Genomic DNA, 27,260 nt, shown 5'->3' with positions numbered 1-27,260 from the left:
CTCGCCAGAGAAGTCCTCCGACGCAATATGACCGTTGGTTACTTTGGCCGCCGATTTCGAAATAAGAGTTCTAAGCTTTTTATATGATATCTATGTCCGCACACAACCACACTCACTCACGCGCACACGCACTTTTTTTTTTTGTCTATGCTTACGATTACGTCAACGCTGAACCAGGAAGTGGTGGTACTGTACTCGTTTAAGCAAAACAATTTGTCTTTTTAGGTGAAAATCAAGACACAACGACGATTCGACATGGACGGTAGGTTAACGTTTAATAATCGTTCGTCCTAGTACCTTTGCCAGCAGCATAACTGTTTTGTGACAGATAAAACTTGTTAGCTTGGAAAGATGGTCAGGATATACTATGTATTAGCATTATTTTACCCGCATCATGCTTCTTATAGCCTACATTACTATTGTTGTATTATGTCCCAAATTGTGAATATAGCTTCTCTTATATTTTGGAATACGAACTTAGTTTTGTTCTTTGCCTCTTATTTCTATACCATTAGCTACTTAGTAAGGGCTAGGGCTCAATAAAATATCATGTGATCAAATAGTAAATACTTTGTAATTAGCAAAACAAAAATAATGACAGTGAATTTACTGTCGATTGTCTGAAAATGATCATAAAAACTGCGACAATTTGTGCTAATATGGACAATAGTGTAAATAAATCCAAAGACCAAAAAATAGCTCTTTAACTTATTCACTGCCATTTACGATGGTACTGTAGATATTCAATCATATATAGGCACTTGGGGGGGGGATGAGAAGTCATCTTTTTCACTAACATTTTCTTGAATCCTACAAGGCTCACTGACACAATGATGTCACTTTTTATTTCATTCAGAAATTCCAAACAGAAAAAAAGTTATAGTGCACTAATAAATTGGCCTGTTGACACAATGATAAACTTTGTGATCCAAATAAGGATGAATCATAGTGGCCTATCAATGTTTTAAGCTATATCTCAGTCAATGTTATTGTTTTAAGTCAAATTTTAAATATATAGTGTTTATAACGTGCTTGGCATTTGACCTGACAACTTGAACTTTGACCTATTTAGGCACAACCCTCGACCTCTTACCAATCAAAATGAAGACTCACAAATAGGTCCACATTTGTGTTGTAAAATTATCTTCTTTGACATTCATATTGTATTCCTGAAAATAAAAAGCGCATACAATTTAACCTGTGACCTTACAATGACCTTTGACCAATAAAATGACCTACTTTTAAAAAGTACACATTTGATACCTTCTGCTTCGAAAACAATAAGGAACATTCCGATTTCCTGCATATAAATACCCATATTTTAAGTTAAGAATAAATTTAAAAACATTAAAAGATGGAAAGAAATATGTTAGGTGCCATTTAAGTGCCATTCCGTACCATTTAGGTAGATTATCGCAGTCAGTAGAATAGAATGGATTTCACTATACATAGGCATCAATCATAGCAACTTCATATTTCATATACAAGTAATATACCTTACAACAACCTAGCAATTTTACATCATCCATGATCACTTTGAAGAGTCTCTGTTATTCAAATCATAAATAAGTGACCTTAACTAACCTCATTGTTCTTGAAATTAGCACGGGTGTATCCGCCATGTAGTCAGCTTCAAAACAAGACCCTGACCTTGAATTTGGAGTAAACAATAAAGTTTCTGTGACCATAGCTTCAAGGCTCGCCACAAGAGGGCATGCGGTGCTGGAATCACAAAAAGGTGACAAATCCGAGGACACCATTATGTTGCAAGGGTGCGGATTTTCACAAGTGCCTAAATTAGCCAAACAAAATAATGACAGCTAATTTACTGTCAATTGTCGCTGAAAATCCCTCCATCCCTCATCTACCGCTTAATCCGGGGTCAGGTCGCTGGGGCAGCAGCTTTAGTAGGGAAGCCCAGACTTCCCTTTCCCCAGCCACTTCAACCAACTCCTCTGGCTGGGATGCCAGTTTGTGTTATTATGGACAATAGTGAAAATAAATTTAAGACAAAAAAATAGTTCTTTAACTTATTCACTGCCATTGACGATGATAGATAATTACTAAGGGTGTAACGGTACATAAAATGTTATTGAACTGTTTCGGTACATGGTGGGCGGTTCGGAACACACGTGAACGAGTTTCTGACGTAATATAACCCTTACTTTTCGAGGCTGTGAGTAAATCGGGATACAGTTTCTTTGTGTAGATTATATTTACTTCGTCTTCTCTACTATAATGAGGACCAACACGGTAGGACAGTAGCCTATAACCCAGAAACGTCAACGGCGCGACAACGTGGCCGCCCCGAGAACGCAGTGAAACGCGGGTGTTAAAGTCAATCCGCCAATTCATACCAGTCGCAGTGCGGCCGCGTGTTAGACGCGTCCTAGAAGCAGCTCAAGACGACGCACGCGAAAAGAACGGCAGAGTTCATTAATTGACGCGAGACACGACCCTCCTGCGTCAATACTACTACCGGTAGCTAGGATCGGGCCGGAAGTCATTCGTGTAAAAATACAGTGGATCCGGTCGATTTTCAAACTAATATGCAATCGTAACCTACTTTTTGAGTCCATCAGATCTCTTGAGTTGTAGATTGGGGCACAGTTGACTTGTCTTTGCTGATTTACTGCTGTCTTCTCTGCTATAATAATAACCAACACGGCCGCGTGTTCAATACAAAACCCTCCTGAGTCCTACCACAACAAAACAAGTAGGAACTAACATTCACATAGGAACTAAAGTTATACAACATAAAATATACAATATAAATGAATATTTGTAAAATATAAACACATGATAAAATAAATAATAGCCCATTTAAATAAAATAAATCAAAATGAGCTAAAACACCTGTAATTAAATAATAAGAATAATACACACATCCTGCTTACACAATTAAATTTATTAATTTCTGTGTGGCGCTTTAATTTGAGAAAATCCACCAATAAAGATTTTGAAAACCGTTCATCAGAAAAAAAAATGTTTCATTGAGGCATTTATTTTGTAAAATACATGTTAAAATCTTTGTCATTGGATTTGCTTTTCTCTTTAGCACAGGACTTCTTTTTTCGTCTTTCTTTCAAGAAAGAGCTGACCAATACGCGGGGTCTGAAAGGCAAATTGTTGTTGGATTATCTTTAAATGTCCTCTACTTTTTGAGCAGAATTCTAGCTTTGTATAGGCAATTGTTCCTAATGTTGAAAGCACAAAAGTGTGTAATAAACAACTAGCACATTTATATTTTGCAGTTTGTTTTCTTACTGTACCGAAAATGAACCGAACCGTGACCTCAAAACCGAGGTACATACCGAACCGAGATTTTTGTGTACCGTTACACCCCTAATAATTAGATATCCAATCATATGGCTCTGTTCTTCCTTTTAAATTGAGCTTATCACTAGTAAACATCCAATCCATTTGAACTCATGATTTGGACATCTTGGGCCATCACTGGCAGCTAACAAGTTAAATCGCTGTTTGATTTGTTCAGCAATTCTGATGTTATTGAATTGTTGATAAACTAATAATAATAAATATTATACACTCAATATTGTTTGTTTTTGCCCATAAATGAAACATAAGTATTATTCCACAGCATACGTTATGAGAAATGTGTGTTAACTGTTATAATCAAAGCAGGTTCAAACCATCACTGAATTAAGACCAGGTATGTCTTAACTCCTCGCATTATTAAACAAGATGAAAGGATTGATTGAAGTACACTGCTCCTAAGTTGTGTCCAAACTACAGACCGCAGCCCTTCTTTCTATAATACACACTCAGCAGGAAAACAGTACATTAATTGCTATTAATTAAACGGATGGGATACAGAAAATGTGGTCCGTGTTTAAGACTACGCTCGCCATGCTAAAGCCAATGCTAATGTGAATGCTATCCTAACTTGAACACCTTAGTTGTTTTTGTCAATGATAACGGTGATAAAAAATATTTTGTCGACGAACAATTTTTTCATGATGGTGACGTGACAGTGATGAGCTAAACACATGTCTCGAGAGACAAAAGCATAAGGAGACGAATGCCAGTTTACGTCTGATGAGAATGTTCGGAATGTGTGGCATTTTCTTATTGTACGTGAAGTACATCAGCCTGCATCGTAGCAGTGTGAGATGTGCTGTAAAAAAATGACTGGTAGCCAAATTTATGCAACTGTCATTTTGTTTTTATACATATTGCACATCATCCGTTATTCCAATAAACCTAGTTTCATTTCTGAAACATAAATCTGTCTGTCAGTTTTTTGACTTACAGTATTAAAATGACCTTGCTGACCCAACCCATTAATTGATTCGTTCATCTTCCAAGTCGCATATCCTCACAAGGGTCTCGGGGGTGCTGGACCCTATCTCAGATAACTACGGGCAGCAGGCAGGGTACCCTGAATTGTAGAGGTGGGAATCTTGGGGCACCTAACAATTCGATTACGATTCAGAGGCTACGATTCAATTATAAATCTATTATTGATGCACCCCTCCACCCTCGGTTTTTAATGTTTCGTACATTAGTTACAAAAATTGTACAAAAACCCTCTCCGGCTTAAATAAACTATTATTTCACTATCAAGTTAACAGTTCAAAACAGTAAATAAAATAATGTACTAGTATTTTTTGGACTAAGTTGCAGTTTTTTTTCATAGTTTTCATAGTAACATTTATCTTTTAAGAACTACAAGTCTTTCTATCAGTGGATCCCTTTAACAGAAAGAATGTTAATATTAATGCCATCTTGTGGATTTATTGTTTTAATAAACAAATACAGTACTTATGTACAGTATGTTGAATGTATATATCCGTCTTGTGTCTTATCTTTCCTATCCAACAATAATTTACAGAAAAATATGGCATATTTTAGAGATGGTTTGAATTGCAATTAATTACGATTAATTAATTTTTAAGCTGTGATTAACTCGATTAAAAATGTTAATCGTTTGACAGCCCTGGTTTTTTTCAATATGAAAACCATATAATTTAATTTTGACTATTTGTTTTCCCACAGAAACACTATTCCAATTAAAGGTACGTGTACAATACTGATGAAAAAACATGATATGTTCTTTCTTTTCTGGTTTCTGTTCCTGTGTACAGTCTATCACAAAAGTGAATACACCCCTCACATTTCTGCAGATATTTAAGTATGTCTTTTCATGGGACAACACTGACAAAATGGCACTTTGACACAATGAAAAGTAGTCTGTGTGCAGCTTATATTATACAGTTAATTTATTTTCCCCTCAAAATAACTCAAAATATAGCCATTAATATCTAAACCCCTGGCAACAAAAGTGAGTACACCCTTTAGTGAAAGTTGTCAATATTAACATACAGTACAACATGTCAACTGTCAATATTTTGTCTGGCCACCACTATTATCCAGAACTGAGTTGACCAGAGCTTCACAAGTTGCCACTGGAAATAATGCTCTTCCACTCCTCCATGACGATGTTGCGGAGCTGCCGGATATTTGAGACTTTGCGCACCTCCACCTTCCGCTTGAGGATCCCCCAAAGATGTTCTATTGGGTTCAAGTCTGGAGACATGCTTAGCCAGTCCATCACCTTTACCCTCAGCCTCTTCAGTAAAACAGTGGTCATCTTGGAGGTGCGTTTGGGGTCATTGTTATGCTGGAACATTGCCCTGCGACCCAATTTCTGGAGGAAGGGGATCATGCTCTGATGCAGTATTTCACAGTACATGTTGGAGTTCATGTTTCCCTCAATAGAATGTAACTCTCCAACACCTGCAGCACTCATGCACCCCCAGACCATGACATTCCGACCACCATGCTTGACTGTAGGCATGACACACTTATCTTTGTACTCCTCACCTGGTCGCCGCCACACACGCTTGAGACCATCGGAACGAAACAAATGAATCTTTGTCTCATCAGACCATAGGACATGGTTCCAGTAATCCATGTGCTTTGTTGACACGTCTTCAGCAAACTGTGTCACGTCTCTGAGGTCTTAACGTTTTGTGTAGATTCATGTCAGATCCTTTTATTTTATTTTGGTAGTGGTGTGCCTTCATGAGTTAACTTTACTTCCTGCCCTTGCCAATCAGGCTGATCGTGTCCACCTGTGACCCTCTGTATAAATAGCCTGCTTCTAACCTTGCCCATTGTAAGTTTGTCTGCTATCCTGCCATGTCCTACGCCACGTCCTTGTGTAAGCCCCTTTTTGAGAACAATTCATGTTTTTTGAACCAATGCCTTTTGGTTTCTAGTGAAATCTACTCAGTTGATTGATGTCCAGCTGTTGCTGTGAATTTTTGTTGATTAATGTCCAGCTGTTGCTGTGAATTTTTGTTCCTTTTTTTTAACTTTGAACTGGAAAATAAATCTTTGTTTGGATTGAACTGTCGAGCATTTGGATCCTTTAGTGCATCCTTGTCAAACTGTTTGTGGGCTTTCTTGTGTACCGTCTTCAGAAGAGGCTTCCTCCTGGGGTGACAGCCATGCACACCAATTTGATGTGCAGTGCGGCGTATGGTCTGAGCACTAATAGGCTGACCCCCCCCCCCCCCCCCCCCCCCCCCCAACCACCACCTCTTCAATCTCTGCAGCAAAGCTGACAGCACTCCTGCGACGATCTTTCAAAGAAAGCATTCGGATGTGACGCTCAGCACGTGCTCTCAGCTTCTTCGGACAACCAACCCGAGGCTCGTTCTGAGTGGACCCTGCTCTTTTAAAACGCTGGATTATCTTAGCCACTGAGCTGCAGCTCAGTTTCAGGGTGTTTCCAAACTTCTTGTAGCCTCGGCCATCTTCATGTGGCGCAATAATACGTCTTTTAAGATCCTCAGAGAGTTCTTTGCCATGTGGTGCCATGTTGGAACTTTCAGTGACCAGTATGATAGAGGGTGACAGCTTCACTTCAAATTTGAACACACCTGCTCCCTATGGACACCTGGACCTAGTAACACTAACAAGTCACATGACATTTTGGAGGGAAAATGACAAGCAGTACTCAATTTGAACATTTAGGGATGTACGTTTTTAAGGGGTGTACTCACTTTTGTTGCCAGGGGTTTAGATATTAATAGTTATATTTTGAGTTATTTTAAGGAGAAAATAAATTAACTCTATTATATAAGCTGCACACGGACTACTTTTCTTCGTGTCAAAGTGTCATTTTTGTCAGTGTTAGACAGATATACTGAAATATCTGCAGAAATACAAGGGGTGTACTCACTTTTGTAATACACTGTATTCTTATGTCATTTTTCTGTTTGTTTGTGTGCTATGGACACCTTGTTTGACTCCTGAATAAAGATTATACATATATATATATATATATGTTTTTTTTTTATATATATATATATATAAAACGTATGTCATATATGGCGGAAAACAGAGAAAAGACTGAAAAAGCAGTTTCTGCTCTTGCACTCCTCTTTAAAAGCAACTGCAGTATTTTAAACCAAAACAACTGTTGTGTTTGATAGATCAATATGTCTGTATGCTGCCATAGCAGATTCATGGCGCATTAAGCCCCCGAACTATTTTTAATTTGTCCGTTTTACCCTGAAAATCCCGTTCACAGACGTCGCGCAACCGCTTTTGTTACAACCTAGCCATAAAAAGAAAGTAATTATATTTATTATTCAAAATGTCTGTCATTTTTAGCTTTGAATCATTATTTGATGTCTAATATTTAGTTGGAAAAAAAAAAAAAAACGACAAAAAAAATATTCACTCGCATGTTATAAACTTTTTAAAAAATTACGTCACAATGAAAAAGTCACGGATATCTACCTCGTAACTATTGCATAATTGTATTTTTTGTTACTATAGCATTTTCCTCATTATTTGAGATGATAAATCATCGATCCAAACAAAGAAAAATGGGGGGGGGGAGGCATTTAAAAGGGTAAATATATGAAAAAGAACATCTCGACCACTCCTTGATGTCTGCGATTTCTGCATCGCAACCCTTGTTATATTACCATCTTTCACCCATAAAAACCCTTCAAAAATCCAGTTGTGGCCATTCACAGCTGTGTCTTGACACTCAGTGATACATCCTACATGGAGTTTTTGGATCGAAACAAGCTAAGTACGTGATAATATCTCGTTAAAGTCATGGCGTCTTTAATTCTGCTCTCGCGTGCTCTCACCTCCAAATAGGGTTTTGCTGTTTAAAAGAAAAATTTTTTTTTTTTTAAATGCCCTCCTGTTCAAAATTTTCCTTCCCCAGAATATTGAGATGTTAACCTTTCCAATGATGTATCACACATGCATATCGGACAATTTTGAAAGATGGCCAAATTTGGGGTCTCAAATCGGAACTTCAAGTTTCCTGAGTGTTTTCCGCCATACATAGAATAACGTATGTCATACATATATATATATGTCTCATTTTTCTCCTCTTTTTGTAGTTCACCTCCAAACAACTCGAAAGACTAGCCAAAAAGGCAGAGAAAGAGTCTGAAAAGGAGCAGGCGAAGGTCAAAAAGGTGAGCAAAACACCACGTTGACGTTGGAGATTTTTGAGCAGCGGTGCCCAATACGTTGATTGTGAGCAACTGGTAAATCTCAAAGATGTAATTTATTAAACTATATTATTAATTAGCCTTTTTTTTTTTTTTTTTTTTTTTTTTTTTAAAGAACTGTGGGCTCCCATCCTATTATTAGCATTAGCGGAAGCAGAAATGTCAGAGCTCCTTTAACCTTCAACCCTCCCCTTTGATTAGCATCCAGATCAGAAGTCAGATCTAGATTTAGCCAAACTTGCCATAAACATAGCTACTGTTTATTATAAAAAGGATACATGGCTTACAGGGGCAGTATCGCCTATTTTTCAGGCATATGGTATCAATCTAAAGCACACTAAAGTAACAATTTTACCTTTAATTGATTTGTGAAAGCTATATATTTCATACATGACATAATATAAACTTGTCTTTGCATCATGGCTGTCTGAAACAGCTGGAAATGGGATCGTTCCTTCAAGAAATTTGCCTGCCCCCTTAATTTTATTTATTTTTTTACCGTTTGAGGCTAAGCATAGGTATCTTAATTTAGTTTTTAAATGCATTTATTGCTCTTGTGGAGTGAAAGTGCAATCTTGCATAATTTGAAGAAACACTCAGGAATTTTATTTTGTATTCGCATTTAATGCACTTTTGAGAATGCAGTCTTAGCAAGCTAAAATAAATGTTATTGCAGGCATAAATACTTGTTTGTTTTCATCTCCTAAAATTTATTCGTCAACGCATTAAATGTTTGTAATCCGATTACTGGATTATTCAAACTAACTAATCGATTACTCAAATAATCGAGAGCTGCAGCCCTATAATACAGGTAGTCCCCGGGTTACGAACGAATTCCGTTCCTACGTTGGCGACGCAACCCGAATTTCCGCGTAGGTCGGAATTAACGGGGACGGTAGCTCGTCCCCTTATCCCTTACCCGAGGGCCAGTTAATGAGCAGTGGCCCCCTTGCCGGAGCTGCAGGAGGAGGGGTGGGCCATATTTGGGCAATATTTTTTCAACTGACCACCAGAGGTACGCTACGCCACTTTGCAAGGTTGCCCATAAAATAAGACCTACAGTTAGATTCAATTGTGTTTTAAGTGGTCTTAATAATTGAATTTGTTGAAACCTGCAGGAACCCTGCTATAGACCCCATTCACCTACGTCACACAATAACGTGATCGCTTTATTGTGCCGCCATATTGTCCGTCATTGTGTGTCCGTATTGTCAATGATCGTAGTTTCTAAAGGTGGATTCACTTGGAAATGATGGAAGCCCCGGTGCTTTCAGACGTTGTAAACGCATTGGCTGAGTTGCATTAAAGCTGTTATTTGGAAAAGCTTCGGTCGATCCAGTCCCCAGATCCATATTTGATGCCCAAATGTTTCCTCCCGTCCGGACCCGTCCCGTGCGTCAGAGCTCGTCCTGAGACCACAAAATTTCCACTCATACTCCAGTTTATGTCACGATGAGGAGTCGGGTACCCAAAATCGGTACCGGCCCAAATATAAACCGACATTTGGGCAGCTGAGCGTCACCGTTGTCACGAATAGCCGCCCCGCGTGAAATGTCCCCCTTGACGGGAGCACTTATTTATAACGCTTTATTGAGGTGAAAGCATCAAATGTTTTCATGGACGCTTTACAGTAATGGATTTACGACTGTAAAATCAGTTTTGAATAAATAAATAAATTACACAAAATAATAGTACTGTATTTTAGTAACAAACTAAACTGGACTGGGCCACATAACCATCTTTGAACAGAAATGTATTAGTCTACAGGTTTTCACGACCATATCCCAATGGGTTTTTGGGTTCGTTTACTAGGCGGTGATTCCTTAGACAAGCAGAAAAACACGCAGTAATACAGTACTTCTCAAATAGTGGGGCGCGCCCCCCTGGGGGGGCGCAGAGCAATGCCGGGGGGGGCGCATGTGACCTCGGGGAACATGTTTTTTCGGGGGTTTTTTTTGTTGCCGTACTGGAATAAAGTGTACTTGCACATCCAGTAGGTGGCAGTGGCGCTCTCATTTTCAGAGTGCGCGCAGTATTTTTGAACTAAGGAAGAGCACTCAGCACACACAGACAACAGATATGAAGAGCAGTGTGCCACCGCCGTTTTCGAAAGCCGTTTTCCGACCGGACTCACTCACGCAGCGACCCACTGTCTTGTCCGGTTCTCACGTCGCCGCCCGAGAAATGCCATTTTCGGCTTGGGATCGTCACGACGACCGCCCTCACCTACGGTTCTACCTCGGCCGCCGTGAATGCGCTTTTTTCGTGCCGTTTGCCTTTTAGCTTGGACTTTTAATACAGTGGGTGATGATGAAAGACCACTGTTTACTGTGCCTAAAAATAATTATAGCAGACAGCTAGAAGCCAAATCAATTAAGACGCCACTTAAAGACATTAGACCCCAATCTCATTGTTAAGCCGCTTGATTTTTTCAGTGAAAACGTGCCGAATATTGCCAACAATCGTCCTGCTTTGTCAGTGTTATATCAGTAAGCCGGTGAGCATTGTTGGCATGCTAATTGCAAAATAACTCCACACCATTGCAAAGGAGGTAAATACTGTGAGCAGCAAAAATAAAAACTGTCCTGTCCAAGGACACTTTCCCCCCCTTTTATTCAGATTTGTTTTTTCGGTCAAATTTTTTGGCACATTGTCCTCATGAGTGAATGTTTCTAATCAATTTTAATTTGGTATTATTTACTGATTTTATTACATTTTATTTTTCTGTAACAAATGGTCAAAAATGTACCTTGAGTGTATTTTTTAGTTTGGATGTGAATTTTTTTTTTTTTAATTCAGGCAAATTGATGCATGTCAAGTCTTCTCTGTTACAAACAAAACAATGTTAATAAAGTTATACTTTATTATAAGTTGATCTATGTTACTTTTTTTCTTTATTAGAAAAAAAGGACACAATGTTAGGCAGATGCGTATTTATAATAGTAATTTTATAGACAAATGATACTATTTACAGTGGCGGCAGAGAGTTTGGGGGGGCGCGAAACATTTACGTCTTCCTTGGGGGGGGGCGTGACAGAAAATAATTGAGAAGCACTGCAGTAATAGGAGGAATGTACGTAGTGGTAACATGTAAACACAATCAGCTGATGGACAATATGGCGGCACAAGTCAGGGGGCGATGTTGCGACGTCACCTGAATGAGGTCTGTAGTTAAAAACATTAAACTAATGTGGTCTTTGTTGCACTAACTACTTTGCGGATTTTACCTATAGACCCTACTCACCATCGTCACAAAATGTCGTGTCGCTGTATCCGGCCGCCATATTATCCGTCATTGTTTAGCCCTATTCCCAATGGTTTCAATTAGTCGTGCAATTTATAGAGCAATTCATGGAAGCCCCGGTGTTATCTGACGCTGTAAACTCATTGGATGCGTTGCATATAAGGCGTTATGTGGAAAAGCTTCAGTTTATCCATTCGCCAGATCCATATTTGATGCCTAAATCGATGTTTTTCGACCCACTGTCTTCGCCGTCTCTGCCTGACATCTGCTACCCTGATATCTACAACTATCTTGTCCACAGAAACTCAGCCTATTCTCAAGAAACTTTGAAAAACTTTAAGAGAAGCACTCTAAGCAACATTACCCCGTGTGACCCTTTACTTCCAATTTTCTAAAATGGCGACAATCAATCAAAAAAAAAGTTGACTGCGACGCGTCAAGGATAGGTGCATATTGGACTATTTCTTCAATAAAATACACAACTGTGTCTGCCTCATTTGCAAAGAGACAGTCGCGGAAGATACGCAACGAGAAATTAAAGCAACTTGAAGCTAATTTAATTTCACAGCAGCACTATTTCGCAAGAGTCCGGGAATCAAAAGAGAACGCCACAAAGGCGAGATTGTTGAAATTATGAATTAAAAATAGTAATAATAAAGCAATTGTGACACACAGAAGGGCTTGATAAAATTTCTTTAAATGTATTGTTCTACGTAAATAAGCCCAGGTAGCCCCCCACATTTTTACCATACCAAATCTGGCCCCCTTTGCAAAAAGTTTGGACACCCCTGTTTAACCGATGATCCATAGACGAGGCCAGCTTCTTTCACTTGTTACCAGCTAAATATTATTCAAAAAATAAAGATGGTGGAAGAAATAAGCATCTTGAATTTGAAACGGTATGTTGTCGGCGAGGCGGCACGGTGGCTGAGTGGTTAGCACGTCTGCCTCAAATTGTCCGTAGGTATGAGTGTGCGCGTGAATGGTTGTATGTCTCCTTGTGCCCTGCAATTGGCTGGCAACCAGTTCAGGGTGTCCCCTGCCTACTGCCCCGAGTTAGCTGGGATAGGCTCCAGCACCTCCGCGACCCTCGTGAGGAAAAAGCGGCATGAGGAATGAATGTTGTCGGCGATTAGCCTAGCAATGATCTTAATTGTGGTTGTCAGCCCAAAACCCTCTAAATATATATTAAATGCATCTTACCAGATATAAAATGACTACTACATAATCTGTGGTAATCGTTTGGAGCCCAGTTTTCTCGTCGAATTGCAGCAGTCCATCTCGCTCTCCTCTCCGGGTCTCTCGGAATACGGTAGAACTTCAAGTCTCTCCGTCTATCTTCTCTGTTATTGCAACCGACCGCCACACACGCCTTCACCATTTTGATTATTAATGTTAACGAGCAGAAACACACGCCATAATAGGAGGAATTCACGTAGCGGTAATGCATCAACACGACGAGTTGACGGACAATATGGCGCGGGGGCGTGGTTGTGACGTCATGTGAGTAGGGTCTATATGTTGCTTTTACAACGTAAGCCCCACATTAAGCGTAGGACCACTGTTTATATTTCAAACACAGGTCTAATATTGTGATTTTCATGTCATATTCTTATCACAGGCTCTGCAAACGAAAAATGTGGAATGTGCAAGAATATATGCTGAGAATGCCATCCGGAAAAAAAATGAAGGTCTAAACTGGTTGCGCATGTCATCTCGAGTCGACGCTGTTGCCTCTAAAGTCCAGACTGCTGTCACTATGAAATCAGTAAGTCATACTTGGTATTTTGGAAAATATTTCTTCTTCTTTTCCTTTTGGCTTTTCTGTTCTGGGGTCACCACAGCGAATCAGTTGCCTCCATCTAACCCCTCTTTAACTACATTCATAAAGTTCGTCTTTGGTTTTCCTCCAGACATCCTTGCCTGGCATTTGGAAAGCCAGCATCTTTTTGCCAATATTCTCACTATCTCTCCTGTGGACATGCCCAAACCATCTCAGTTTGGCCTCTCTGACTTTATCTCCAAATCCTCTAACATGTGCTGTACCTCTCATGTGATTTTTCCTGATCCTGTCCATCCTGGTCACTCCCAACGAGAATCTCAGCATCCACATCCCTGCCACCTCCAGCTCTGCTTCTTGTCTTCCTCAGTGGCGCTGTCTCCAGACCAAATAACGTTGCTGGTCCCAACACAGTTTACAATTTATTTTATCGATTTCTTTTATGACTGATAATATGAACCCCCTAATCCCGAAAACTACATTTCCAAAAATTAGAATTTGTTTCCTCTGACACAGAAGGTTTACTGGGAAGAGTGTTAGTCCTTTCAACCATTGTTAGTTATTTGCAGGAGTTTCTTTGAAAGCCAAGACCTGCCTCTTGACACAATAGCTGATTACAATCGAGCTGGGGGATATGGCCCTTTCAATAAAAAAAATGCATTTCTCTGTTTGTCTTCCCAAGCAAAAAGTGACAATGACAATATTCCAAATTCCCTTTAAAACAGGAGTGTCAGTCATTTTGGTATGAGGGCCACATTCACAGCAATTTCTTCTCAAGTAGACCACACCTTTATGTGTTTTACTGACCTGTCAAGTAGCCACTCAGGTTGGAATTGTTCTTCTTGAACTTTGAAATCCTACATACTACTGTCATTCATGAACTGATAGTCTTGAAACATGGAAGCTATGTATTTAGGTGCCAGCGTCTATCGATCATCAGACCCTGATTTTTTTATTTTTATTTGGATCAGGGCTGATTAACTCATTGTAATTATAGTTAGGAGATAGCCAGTATAAGGCAGCTTTCTGTAGTTTAGAAATTTGCCAATAGAGTGCAGTGCAGAATTATTGTTTCCTGTAGGTAACCAATTTCCTGTAGGAAAAGTGTTCGCTAGTAGAGAGCAGCCTTCAATCTGTATTAGCACACATGTGCTTGACCTAATAAAACATTATTTTCCCCCTCCATTCATTTTAAAGGCCAAATGTGAAGTAAGGTTGGCCAACCATGTTTTTGAATAATATCAATGGCTAAACAATTATAAGCATATTTTCGTTATTTTTTTTTAACGCAACCCTTCCAGATTCTTTGTTTAACCCATAGCAACGCCCTTGACAACGAAAATGCTTTTCTTCAGCAATCTTCGGAAATCTTCGGAAATTACGTCACACCGGGAAGTGCGAGGGAAGTCCGCCATAGAACAGTATTGTTTGTTGCATTGCTTCTCGGTAAGATGCCACGGCGGTGTGTGGCGATGTTTTGTTCTCACTCAAACAAAAAGTTGTATGGGTGGCCAAAGGATAGCAGGGCACGTAAATGGACATCTTTCGTTCTCACGAAGCGAATGAATTTCACGCCATCACCGAGTAGTGTTCTCTGCTACAAACACTTTGAAGATGCCTGCTTCCTTAACCGGTCTGTTTATGATCAAGAAGTAAGTGTGATTTTTGGATAGATGACTGATTACTTTGTCAAAGCAGAGCTGCCAACTGTTGTGGGATGTACAGTAGAAGCTAGCGACGTTAGCCGAAAGCCAACTCATGGCAATAGTCGTGGCATAGTTGTTTTTGTGTTCGCTAGGTTAAGCGTGTTTAAATTGTGCATCATCTACGATCTTGTCCGAAAGGGTTAATCCACTGTCAATCGGGAAAGGGGTGTGGATGTGCATATAAGCGGGTCGGAGTCGCGGTAATTCACGGTCACGTTGCCGTAAGAGACACACACCGCCGGTATGTTTGTGCACATTTATTTGTATTTGTATTATGTATTTTCACCTTCATGCTTCAAGCATTGCATTGCTTTTGGACGGTTCGGCGTTTCTTTCATGGTGATCGCATGATAGCCTTTTAGTTTGTGTTTTACGGGAGCCACTGACAGGTGACAGCTGACAACTACCGTGTTGGTTTAGCATAGCCATTTAGTCAATCTCGCAGCGAATCACGGAGCGGTACAGGTCATGCAGTGAATCATGGGAAATGTAGTCTCGGGACAACACTGAAGTGGTGCTTTGTAATCTGTTCGCTTGTGTGAAAAATCTACATTTCCTCACGCCATTAGACGCCACTTCTACAGGCTCTATCTATCGCTCCGCACAGCCTGCCGAGAGCCCCAAGTTGTGTTCATACTGTTAGCTTCATGTGTTAATAAAGAAACAAAGTTGTCAGCACGTCGCGTGTTCGATACCTTTGTCAACAAAAAGTTCATGACACTATGCATGATCCGTTTAAGAGACGCTGGGACTGTTCTGCACTCTGTTTAGACAGCGTGTGTTGTATGTGTTACTTATCACTGGGACCCCCCTCCCAGAGATAAGTAACACATACAACTAGGCATGTGCCGGTATGAGATTTTGACGGTACGATAACCGTGAGCAAAAATACCACGGTTTCACGGTATCACAGTATCACGGTATTGCAATTATAGCGCCAAAATGTGTTATTTTGAGATGTATGGGTTAAAAAAAAAAAAAAAAAACTTCTTTCCATTGAACAGGATTTTTTTTTTAGAACATAGTTGCAAATTGGAATATGAATGTATTGTTAAAATATATAAATTATCAATAAAAAAAAACACATTTTAAATAAAATTAAAATATAACGTAGACTATACCCACAGCCACAGCTCAAGTTGCTCAAGTTTAGAGCAAAAACAAAATAATTTCTATTAAAAAAAGTAAAAACTCTTTTGAATAAAATTTTTAAAAATTTATACTGCATAATTTTTTTGAGGATTGAAAAGCTCAAGTGAAGTTTCGCCATTTTCAGCCACTGTGTCAACTCTAGTCTACATGATGTCATGCCTTTGTGTTAGAAAGAACAAAGAATTCAAAAGTTAATAAGTTAGTTAAAAATGTATAAGTTAGTTAAAATGTAAATATTGTTGTGGAAAGGTTTCATCTTAAAAAAAAAAATAATAATAATAATTGGGAGTGAGACCTCTCCTTGATCCAGCGAACGTGGATTTGTGCTTAGGGCAAGATCATCTTTCCTCAATTAACGATCTTTGATGCTATGCCTTTTTTCCCCCCTTCATTCAAGAGAATCATGCTTGTTTTCTCACTCTGCGGCTGTAACACTCGACGAAGTTGCTCTCCCAGCTAAGCCTAGGCTAACATTCGTCTTTTATAAGCTTTTAGTTAGTTTGTATATCGAATTTCAAAGGAAAATATGTGTTTTGTTTTTGGCGAACTCATAGTGCTAATCTGTTTAGCTACTCACACATGGAAAAATACAATTGTACAACGTTTTAAATGTATTCATTCTGTATATTTCACTTACCACGATTTGAGAGCTCAATAAATTGAAGAAAAGAACGCCTTATGTTTGGAGTATTTGTTTAGGGTTCGCTGGCTGTTTAGCCGATAATCACTTTCACACGCAGCAACAAACGGGAGGGGGTGAGCGCTGCCGCGCCACGCCACGCCACGCCACTTCTGGCTGGATTTTTGACACATGAAAAATGGCGAATACCGTACTACGGTCTGACAGAAAATTTTAGTGGTTTTGAAACCGCGACGTTTTCACACCACGGTAAACCGTGAAACCGGTAACCGGCACATGTCTACATACAACACACGCTGTCTAAACAGAGTGCAGAACATCCTGCGGGATAAACACCACCCTGCCCATTGCCTGTTCTTCCTTCTACCCTCAGGTAGAAGGTACAGATCAATGAGCAGCCGTACTAAAAGATTTGCTAACAGTCTGTACCCTCAGGCGATAAGACTGCTGAATTCACAAGTACACTGAAATTGCTGCTATGGTTATACTGTCATTAATACGCACTTGACACTGCGGGGTGCGGGGGGGCATGAATGGTTATGTAAATTTATCAATATTTATTATTATTTATGGTGGGATTGTGGGGGCACTGGGGACACTTTACCTTTATATTGCTCTGCCCCAAGCACTTTAATGGAAACTAACTCATAGTATTATTGTTGGAACTCCAATCTGAATTTCGTTGTTATCTTGACAATGACAAATAAACTCTGAATCTGAATCTGAATCTGACTGGAGAGCTGTGAGTAGTAGGAGGCAAGGGGGTGAGATGAGCGAGAAGCAAAACTTTGCGGTCAAATGTGGCGGCAGTCCGCTATTATTTTGTTTCCTTATTGTTGCCACAATAAAGTGGAGAGAGCCATCAACGACTCATCTCCTTCTTTCCCCCCAACGTTTTTATGTTATTATTTTATATGTGCGAGAGCTGCTGGATCTGCCAAAATGAACATGAAGTCTGATTATAAACAATGTCATCAGATAGACAAAAACATAGAATTATGTGCAAATGCCTGCATCTTCAAATCATTAAAATAATAACAGCCTATATTTTACCAATCTTGTAATCTCGATGGGTCTTGTCTCCATTCCATGTCAGGTAGTCGAGGCGCACTGTTTGCATCCTGATTAGCGTCTGGCTAATACATGTTAGGTCCAACTCTTCAAAAACTTGAATCTCCTCCGTTGCGCTTGATCTATCGTTTATATCGCTCTTTGAATCATTGTTTGAAGGGCTTTGTATGGCGGCCGTATGGAGCGCTGCCATCGCTGTTCTCGGTGTGACGTATCACTTCCGGGTTCGTCCCCTTTCAGGCTCGAACTTCGGAAATGCGATTATTTTGTCAAATATACAACATCTAAATTATTTTTTCATGCTTTATTTGTTGGACAATGTTTAATTACCTTAATTGTGAACCTATTTGGCATGTTATGAAATTACTTCACATTTGGTCTTTAAGTGTTGATAACTGCAAGTACAATATTCACATCAAACCCACGATAAGATGGTGACTCAATGGTGGGGGGTGGGGTGGTGAAGTTAAAGTATTTATTAACCCTTTGTTCTCTGAGCATGTATGTGGAAATAGGGGTTGATTTTTCTGTGCGTATTTATAAACTAAAAAAAAACAGTTCAAACATTCCTTGTTGCACAGCTTTTTATTCCTTAGTCATCACAGGATTATGCCATGGACTTTTTTCTCAAAATTTTTACAGTTTTGAAAGTGTCATAACCAGCTAAAGTTGAAGAATTTCAAATGCCAAATATGGAAAATCACAAACATTGCTTGATTGCTGATAAACTACAAATCTCAGTAAGGTTTTGACAACTGATCATAAAAAAATAACATCTTAGCTTTAATTTGACATGCACATGCACTGTGATTTTTTTTCCCCCACATTCTGTCCCTCATGGTTTAGGATTATCCATGTTGACAATTACAGGCCTCTCTAATCTTTTCAAGTAGGAGAACTTGCACAATTGGTGGTTGACTAAATACTTATTTGTCCCACTGTATGTGGCAGATTTTGACATGTGGCATTTTTTGCTCTGTGGCAAAAATGCCACATGGCTAAAAAAATGCCACATGGCAAAATCAATCTTGCCATGTGGCATTTTTTTTGCCATGTGGCAAAATGTATTTTGCCATGTGGCATTTTTTTTGCCATGTGGCAAAATTGATTTTGCCATTTGGCATTTTTTTGCCACGTGGCAAAATTGATTTTGCCATTTGGCATTTTTTTAAAAATCCATTTTGCTACATGGCAGATACCACTTTTGGTTCTCAGCCCTGCTGTAAATGCGAGTGTTGCAGCTAGGCTGCAAGATGAGAAGATCAAAGTGCCAAGCCTCACGCACCTATACTCGACTGGCAACCTGCTCTAGTCAAGGCCGCCGCTCCCACAGTAAATTATAGCTCATTCAAATGTACTTTTCCTTTTGTGTTTTACATAATTTTTAATACAACACTCAACAGCTGACATTTTTTGAAAATCCCACGCATGTTTGGCAGATGAGCTGCTAATGGCTGTAGTGGAGCAGCGTAGGCGTCTTCTATTACAGTAAAGTGTTGTTCCAATGCCGTAGACACTTTTTGCTGCCTCATATAGTCTGACAATATTGCCTAACTGGGTATTGGCTCTAAATTATTTATATCAAGTTGTAACACTATACTCTGTTTTCGCTCTTCCAAAAAACCCTGCTAGGTGAAGAGGTTTTAAAAAAGAAGTTGATTCCTCTAAATCAGCAATTCAGCGCTAAATCATTCTTGAGTCTTTGCACACTTTTCCAGCATTAATCAAACATATTTTTCCTGGGATTTCATTTAATTTTCATTTCTCTATTTGATTAGGACCATGAACATTGATCAATACATCAGTAAGCAACATTAATGTTAATATGCTGGAGTTTGCTAGTTGCTAGATTTCATCCGTTGTCCTAAGGCAGGTTTACTAAAACAATAAAATAAATAATGCGACCTAACATAACATACAGACATTATTTCCATACATCACGAACACAGAATACATACAAATGTACAAAAGAAAGTGAAACCAAGTTCACACTGTACACTTAGATTAAGATCATTAATGGGAGCAGGTCTGGTTGGTTTTCAGTCACTGTTTAACGCTCATTTTGAAGGTGCTGATATTGTCACACAGTTTGATATGAGCTAGCAGTGTATTCTATGACCACATTCCTCTAATTCAGGGGTCCCCAACCTATTCCACTAAGGCACACTGTGGGTGCAGGATTTCATTCTTACCAAACAAGATGACAACACTTTTTCCCCAATCTGGTGTTTTACAAGTGCAATCAGTTGATTGCAGTCAGGTGTGGCTTGTTTTAGCAGAAGCCTCATTGGTTCAACTGTCTCTGCTGGATCGGCTGGAACAAAAACCAGGACCCACAGTGTGCCTTGAGGACTGGGTTGAAAACCCCTGCTCTAATTCAGTGATCCCCAACCAGGGGGCCTGTTCTAACATCACAAAATGTGATTTATTTAAAGCGCCGTAAAAAATCAAGTATTTCAGATAGAGCCCTGCAGTCACAAATAAAAGTGCAGATTTCAAACTCTCTCCTAGTTTTTATTTGGCACTGATAGACCACAGAAAAGCAAAGAGAGTTTTAATTTCATAGAGCAAAATGTGTTTATCCACAAGAGGACAGTCATGCTCTTGGGACAGGCGATTTTCATTTTAAAAAATTTCACTCGAGTTTGATGATTCTGACTTCGGGCTTAATACGTTCATCTAATAGTTTATTATATGAATAATAATAACTGTTCATATTGATGGCTTTGTGCTGAGAAAAAAATATGCCATTGTTTTAAAAATAGAAATTATGAGGAATTACTCAGTACTACAGTAGTTTTTTTCATCAAATACTTTTTTCTTGTACTTGAGTATTTTTTTGAATGACTACTTGTACTTGAGTAATATTATTCTGAAGTAATGCTACTCTTACTTGAATACAATTTTCTTTACTCTACCCACCTCTGCGTAAAACTCACTTAAATGTTGGTAGTGGGCTGGTGTCTGTCAGATTTTTCACCCAGTCATAAAATGCAACTTTGCGGTTCTGCGGGTGAGCTTAACGCTACAAACGGCTACGAATGCAGCGATTCCAAAGTAAACACCAAAAACTTTCGACAAAAAAAGGAATATGTACTTATGTTTGGTCATGGACACGCACAAAGGAAAGTGCTCCTCGTACACATTCTGCCATGTAGCTGTGGTTAACCTGACCGCACACCGCTCCTCTAGCCGTTAACGCCTTCTCTGTGCTGTTAAGCATTTAATTAAGGTCGTTAAGCATTTATTATTCATGTTGCACATGTACGTTTATGATATAACTTGTTTATTTAGCCCCTTTGGATAATAATAAAAATCCAACTGAATGAAAAACAATGCTTATTCACCGCCATAAAAGCTTCGGGAGCAAAAAATGCTGTGTTTGCTAAAACAGCATGGCAGTCACAGGCGTCTTGGGTTGCCAGGTTGGATAGTTTCCCACTAATAAGGTTTGTTTTTTTTATAGTGTGTTTTAGCTTTTATGGCTTTATCTGCAGTTTTGTCGGAAAGGCTCTAATTCTGAACTCATGAACGAGGTTATGAACGCCACTCACAACCGCTAGAATGAGCGTGTTCAACAATGACATTCGTGAGACAGAAATATGACACGTTCAATTCATGTTTGCCCAAAATATGAACGATCGTTCATTGAATGCCGTCATGCACAACACTGTCCAGGTTATGTTTAAAACTTGGGGGTGGGAAAGGGAGGGGGATGATAAATTTTAAAGGAAGCTGTGCATCCCAACAGGGCTTTCTTGAAACCTGGGAGAGACACCTAGAGAAATAATCAGGATTTGCGTGCAAATTTAACCTAAGCTAATTGCTGTAATGGTGGGGACAATCACACGCTTATTCACTAAAGAGCAATGTAGATTTAAAAGTTGAAGTTGCCCACGGGCATGTGTGCTACAAATGAGACATGTTGTAGTGAATTGATTATTCTGCGATATGGCACGGCGATGGATAAATATTTCAAATGAAAAGCAGTCAATCTGACCTGTGTCCTGGGTATAATTCTGTCTCACATGAAGGCCTTGCATGAGTTGTGATCAGAAGAAAAACAGAAAATGTGGAAGTTTTCCTGTTTTTGGATTGACTTATACAAATTATAATAAATTATAATTCAATAAATATACTTGTTATGACATTTCTGTTGATTTTTTTTTAATTGTAAAAAGGGTTTCTCAACACACAAAGATTGGGTACTCCTGCCGTGTTGACCACACTGCACCCGAGGAGGCCAAGGCACAGCATTAACTGACATAAACTGCAATACAACCAATTGTTATTGATTTTAGCCAGCACTTTTCATAATTCATAGATTTTTTTTTCACATTTCTGATCATACTTTCATCATGCTTTCTATATCAGGTGTCTAAAAATATGGGCCAGGTGACCAAGGCTCTGGACAAAGCTCTGAATTCTATGGACCTTCAAAAAGTCTCTGCTGTTATGGATAAGTTTGAAAGCCAAGTCCAAAACCTTGATGTCCACACCTCAGTAAGTGACCGCAGCGTCAATGCAGCCTTTTTTTTTTTGTGTCACGTTTTGCATTTGGTTTGCTAACCATTTTTACGGACATTCTACCAAGGCTTCTGAGGACATCTCATCTTATATGGTTCGAGTTAAGCTCTTTTTTTGACAACAGGTTATGGAAGATTCCATGAGCTCTGCAATGACACTAACAACACCACAAGAACAGGTGGATGACTTAATCCATCAAATAGCCGAGGAAAGTGGCCTGGAAGTGATGGACCAGCTCAACAAATTGCCCGCAGGAGCCACATCAGTGGGTGCGGAGAGTTCACGCAGCCAGGAGAAGGAAGACCAGCTGTCAAGACGGTAAGATCCAGTAATGATTGTTTTTTTGTCCATTGCATACAAATTAGAGCTGAAACGAATACTCGAGGAACTCGAGGAACTCGAGTTTAAAAACTGATCCAATAAATTTTATTCACCTCAAGGAATCGTTTAATTTTGCCAACTCTAAGCATCACGTTTTGCCCGGACTACTTTTAATGCGGGACAACGCGCTGATGTCACGTGCGTAGAGGAAGAAGCAATAAAAATAAAAAAATATATATATATATATATAAAGCTTTCTGCAGCCTACAGCCACTACAAACTACGCCGACGTTGCTAAAAACTAGCGCGGATGATGCTACGGCGGTAGCAGATAGCATCTGATGCGTCTCATAGATATCACATGTATGTTGAACTAGATGCCAAATGACAGTCAGTGGTGTTAGTAAACAGCCGCCATCTTAAAGCAGTACACTTCTCAGCGCTAATAAATAAAACATTAAGAGGGGTTTTAATATAAAATTTCTATAACTTGTACTAACATTTATCTTTCAAGAACTACAAGTCTTTCTATCCATGGATCGCTTTAAGAGAATGTTAATAATGTTAATGCCATCTTGTTGATTTATTGTTATAATAAACAAATACAGTACTTATGTACTGTATGTTGAATGTATATATCCGTCTTGTGTCTTATCTTTCCATTCTAACAATAATTTACAGAAAAATATGGCATATTTTATAGATGGTTTGAATTGCGAATAAATTTTTAAGCTGTAATTAACTCGATTAAAATTTTTAATCGTTTGACAGCCCTAAAACCATCACAACGATACTCTAATTAAACGACTCCTTGAAGCAACAAAATTTGATTTAAGGGTTTTTTTAATCGAATTACTTGAGTTAATCGGTTAATCGTTGCAGCAATAAAAATGGAGCAGAAATGGAGAAGAAATGGAGAGAAAAAAATAAAGCAGAAATTGCATACATGTCTTTCAGTATTTTTATTCCAATGTCATCTTTGCAAATTTTCTTGAAGTATGGTGATATCATTTTGAAGCTATATCACCTATTTTTGGCACCTAACGATGCAATTTCAGCTTCCTATTTTTCATGTTGCAGATTGGCAGCTCTGCGGAACTGAGCGGCGACTCGTCTCACGGCTGTGAGGGGGGGGAAAGTACAAAGTTGAAGTTGGTGGGAATTGTGGATTTGTACTGAGGGAGTATCACAATTTTCTTGTTTTGGCCAAAAAGATTGTCAGTCCCCTCCCTATGTATGCCCTGTCCAAATGAATTTGGTTTTACCTATGGGACAACGACAATAATGGAAATGTAGAGATTTAAGTGATAACAACTGAATTGATTACAAGGAAGTGCAACATAGTCCTAAAAACAGTTGGGACTCGATGAGAGGAGACTCACGTATAACATTGAATTTATCAGTACACAATCATTACTCTGTCATTTTATTTTTTGTTAATACACGCACGTCATCAACTACACCAGGGGCGTCAAACTCATCACTGTTTTGCCGGCTGCATTCACTGCAATTTGATCTGAAGTGGGCGAGAAATATTGAATTGTGGAGTGCAAATTATTGCATGTACAATTTTAACATTAACGCACATTTTGTGTCGTTTTTACTTATATACTGTATCTACACACAACTTAGAAGTCAAAGTATATCTATGTGGCTTTTTATGAAACATCCATCCATTGATCATCTTATCGGCTTATCCTGGTAAAACATGACACGGTTGGGAAATTATCCATCTTCGACTAACTCATCACACCATACAAAGTCGAATAGGAACTTTCGGTAATGTTAGTTCAGTTGTCCGTCTTGTTCGTTCAAGTTGTGGTGGATGGTGCATGGAAAAAAGGGAGTTGACTGTTAATTGCAATATTCGTTCTCTAAAAATATTTTTTACCCACCGTATATTTAAGCTAAGACTTGTGTTAAAGTATTATTTGGCCCGATGAACAGCACATTTACTAACACGGTAGAAAGCATGGATTTAGCGAAAGCTCACTAAAGCATTTCTCTGCCATGAGTGCCCACAGCGGGTTATTGCTGTTTGCTGGTATTTGGCATGGATTTGACGCTGGCTCCTGTTTGAGGCAACCCACTGCCGTAGGTTTGACACCCCTGATCTACACCTTCTGCATTAAATACCTTACTCAGAATGGAAGTGCCTAAAAGAGTTCTTCATCTCAGCTTGTTTTGTCTAACAGCACCTTTGCAAAAAAAAAAAAAAAACCTGATGGTCGCCGACTCTAGCTGTCATCGTTGAATTAGGAATTTGTTTTTGCAGTGTAAAATTGACCAGCCATGTCTTTATTTTTCTGTAAACATCCCCATATGAGACACCCAAGATTATGGAGCTTCAATACATGCTATAATGTATATTGTTAAACAATCCGTAAAACTCAAATTTAACTTAATGCGTCTGTTTTATGACTAGAGGGTTTTGTTTGTTTGCTTGATTGTTTTGTTTTGAATAATGGCTTTTTCTCGATTTAATTGCTTCTATTCACGTAATCATAGACAAGCTCGTCCAACATCTTTAACTGAGCAGTTTAACCGTTGGCTTCTGTTTCCTGTTTTTCATTTGTGGAATTTTACAATAGGTTGTTATTTATACTGAGAAACCTCGTCTTTGAAACACTTTTGTTTGTCTTATGGAAATAAAATATTTTCTTCCAGCACAGGCTTCAATTTGAATTCAGTGTTCAATGTGTTGATTGCATAAGTCAGTTGTTATTGCTTTATAAAGTTTGTTACGTTTAGTACCATTTATATTGTACTTTTTTTTTCTATCATCGCTAAGGATAAATCATGGTGTTGAATGCAGACGGATTGACAAAAATATACCTCCGTGAAGTTGGCCCCGCATCAGACGCAAATTTATATAAAAATGTCTCATTTTTGCTGCTGTCATTTTTTAGATATTACCTATTTTATAAGTCACCCAGCCCCCCCCCCATTTTGATTGCAAATGGTTAAAAATAGTATCAGTCGTTTGTGCTACGTTTGTGCTGTAAAAAGTTTTGTTTGTGCTGCTTTCATTTTTGAGATATTCGAGTGATGACGTCACGCAGCCCCCCATTTATTGCAAAATGGGCCTGAAATGATGCCATTCGTTCATGCTATGTTTGCGCTGTAAAAACTTTCCTTTGCGCTGCTATCGTTTTACTGATATTAAGATATTAATTTCGAGTGATGACGTAACTCGTAGCTTTTCCATATCCAGCTACCGCAGCTGACGAAGCAGACCAATTCTCTCCATAACAATACATAATAATATGTGATCGAGCACGACTTTCAATCACGTGATCCGATCAAAGACATCTCGAAATATGGTCCCATTCAGAATAGCTTGCCAGGCTCACAGGGGGGCTTGAGATATTAATTTCGAGTGATGACGTGACTCGCAGCCCACTATTTACTGCAAATTGGACATGAAGGGGTACCATTCGTTTGTGCTCTGTTTGCGTTAGTTATGGGCCTCCCCTCTGTTATCAAGAGAGTTGGTACGCTTCGTCAGCCGCGACGGAGGTGCTGCGATTGACGTCATTACTCCAAATTAATATCTCAAGAACGATAGCAGCACAAACGAAACTTTTTCAATTCAATTTTATTTGTATAGCCTTATATCACAACAAGGTTGTCTAAAAGGGCTTTGCAGACGCAATATGATACACAGTCAGAAAAAGTAGATGAATTAATAAAGTTCAAGTCCTGAGCATCCCCCATCCTTAGACCTTCCATGTCAGCAAGGAAAAACTCGAAAAACCCTTTGGGGAAAAATGAGAAACCTTGGGGAGAACCACTGTCAGGAGAGATCCACTCCCAGGACGGACAGGCTATAGATGCACCAGGACTGATGGTGGGTATTAGCAGCAGGAGGTCCAATTTGTAGAGATGCAATGGAATGAAGAAACGAGGAGGACCATCTAGCCAGATGAGACGGGGCAGGGGCCTAATACAAGGACGTCCATCCAGCCAGGGTTCAGGATAGTCAGGAGGCTGTGGCTGAAAAAAAAAGGGGAGGGAAGGGGACACCGGGTGACTAGTGATGAAGAGACAAGTCAACTAGATATTAGAAAACAGAAACAAAGTAAGACAAGTGGGAAGTAGAGTGAGGAAAAGGGGATAGGACTCAGTGGCTGAACTTCCCCCAGCGTATAGCTTCTAGTGCAGCTTAGACTGAACTGTGAGTCTAGTCCGGTTTCAACTAGCCTGACCATAAACTTTGTCAAATAGGAACGTTTTTAGTCTAATCTTAAATGTACAGACTGTGTCGGCTTCTTTAATACTAGCTTTTTACAGCACAAACGATTGA

At 39.2% G+C, this 27,260-nt stretch overlaps 1 protein-coding gene across 1 annotated transcript; it reads left to right on the top strand.

Moving 5' to 3' along the window:
* Positions 1 to 118: 118 nt before the first annotated feature.
* chmp1a (charged multivesicular body protein 1A) lies at positions 119 to 27,260 on the top strand. The gene is made up of 7 exons (XM_057836930.1): positions 119 to 262; positions 5,020 to 5,039; positions 8,400 to 8,477; positions 13,379 to 13,525; positions 22,481 to 22,609; positions 22,758 to 22,951; positions 24,035 to 27,260. The coding sequence occupies exons 1-7, from the start codon at positions 256 to 258 to the stop codon at positions 24,054 to 24,056; spliced, it is 597 nt and encodes a 198-aa protein (XP_057692913.1). The 5' UTR covers positions 119 to 255; the 3' UTR covers positions 24,057 to 27,260.

The sequence above is a fragment of the Corythoichthys intestinalis genome, chromosome 5, assembly GCF_030265065.1.
Source record: "Corythoichthys intestinalis isolate RoL2023-P3 chromosome 5, ASM3026506v1, whole genome shotgun sequence".
Classification (NCBI taxonomy): domain Eukaryota; kingdom Metazoa; phylum Chordata; class Actinopteri; order Syngnathiformes; family Syngnathidae; genus Corythoichthys; species Corythoichthys intestinalis.
The sequence above is the reverse complement of the archived record's forward strand: the minus strand, read 5'-3'. Positions and strand labels throughout refer to the sequence as shown.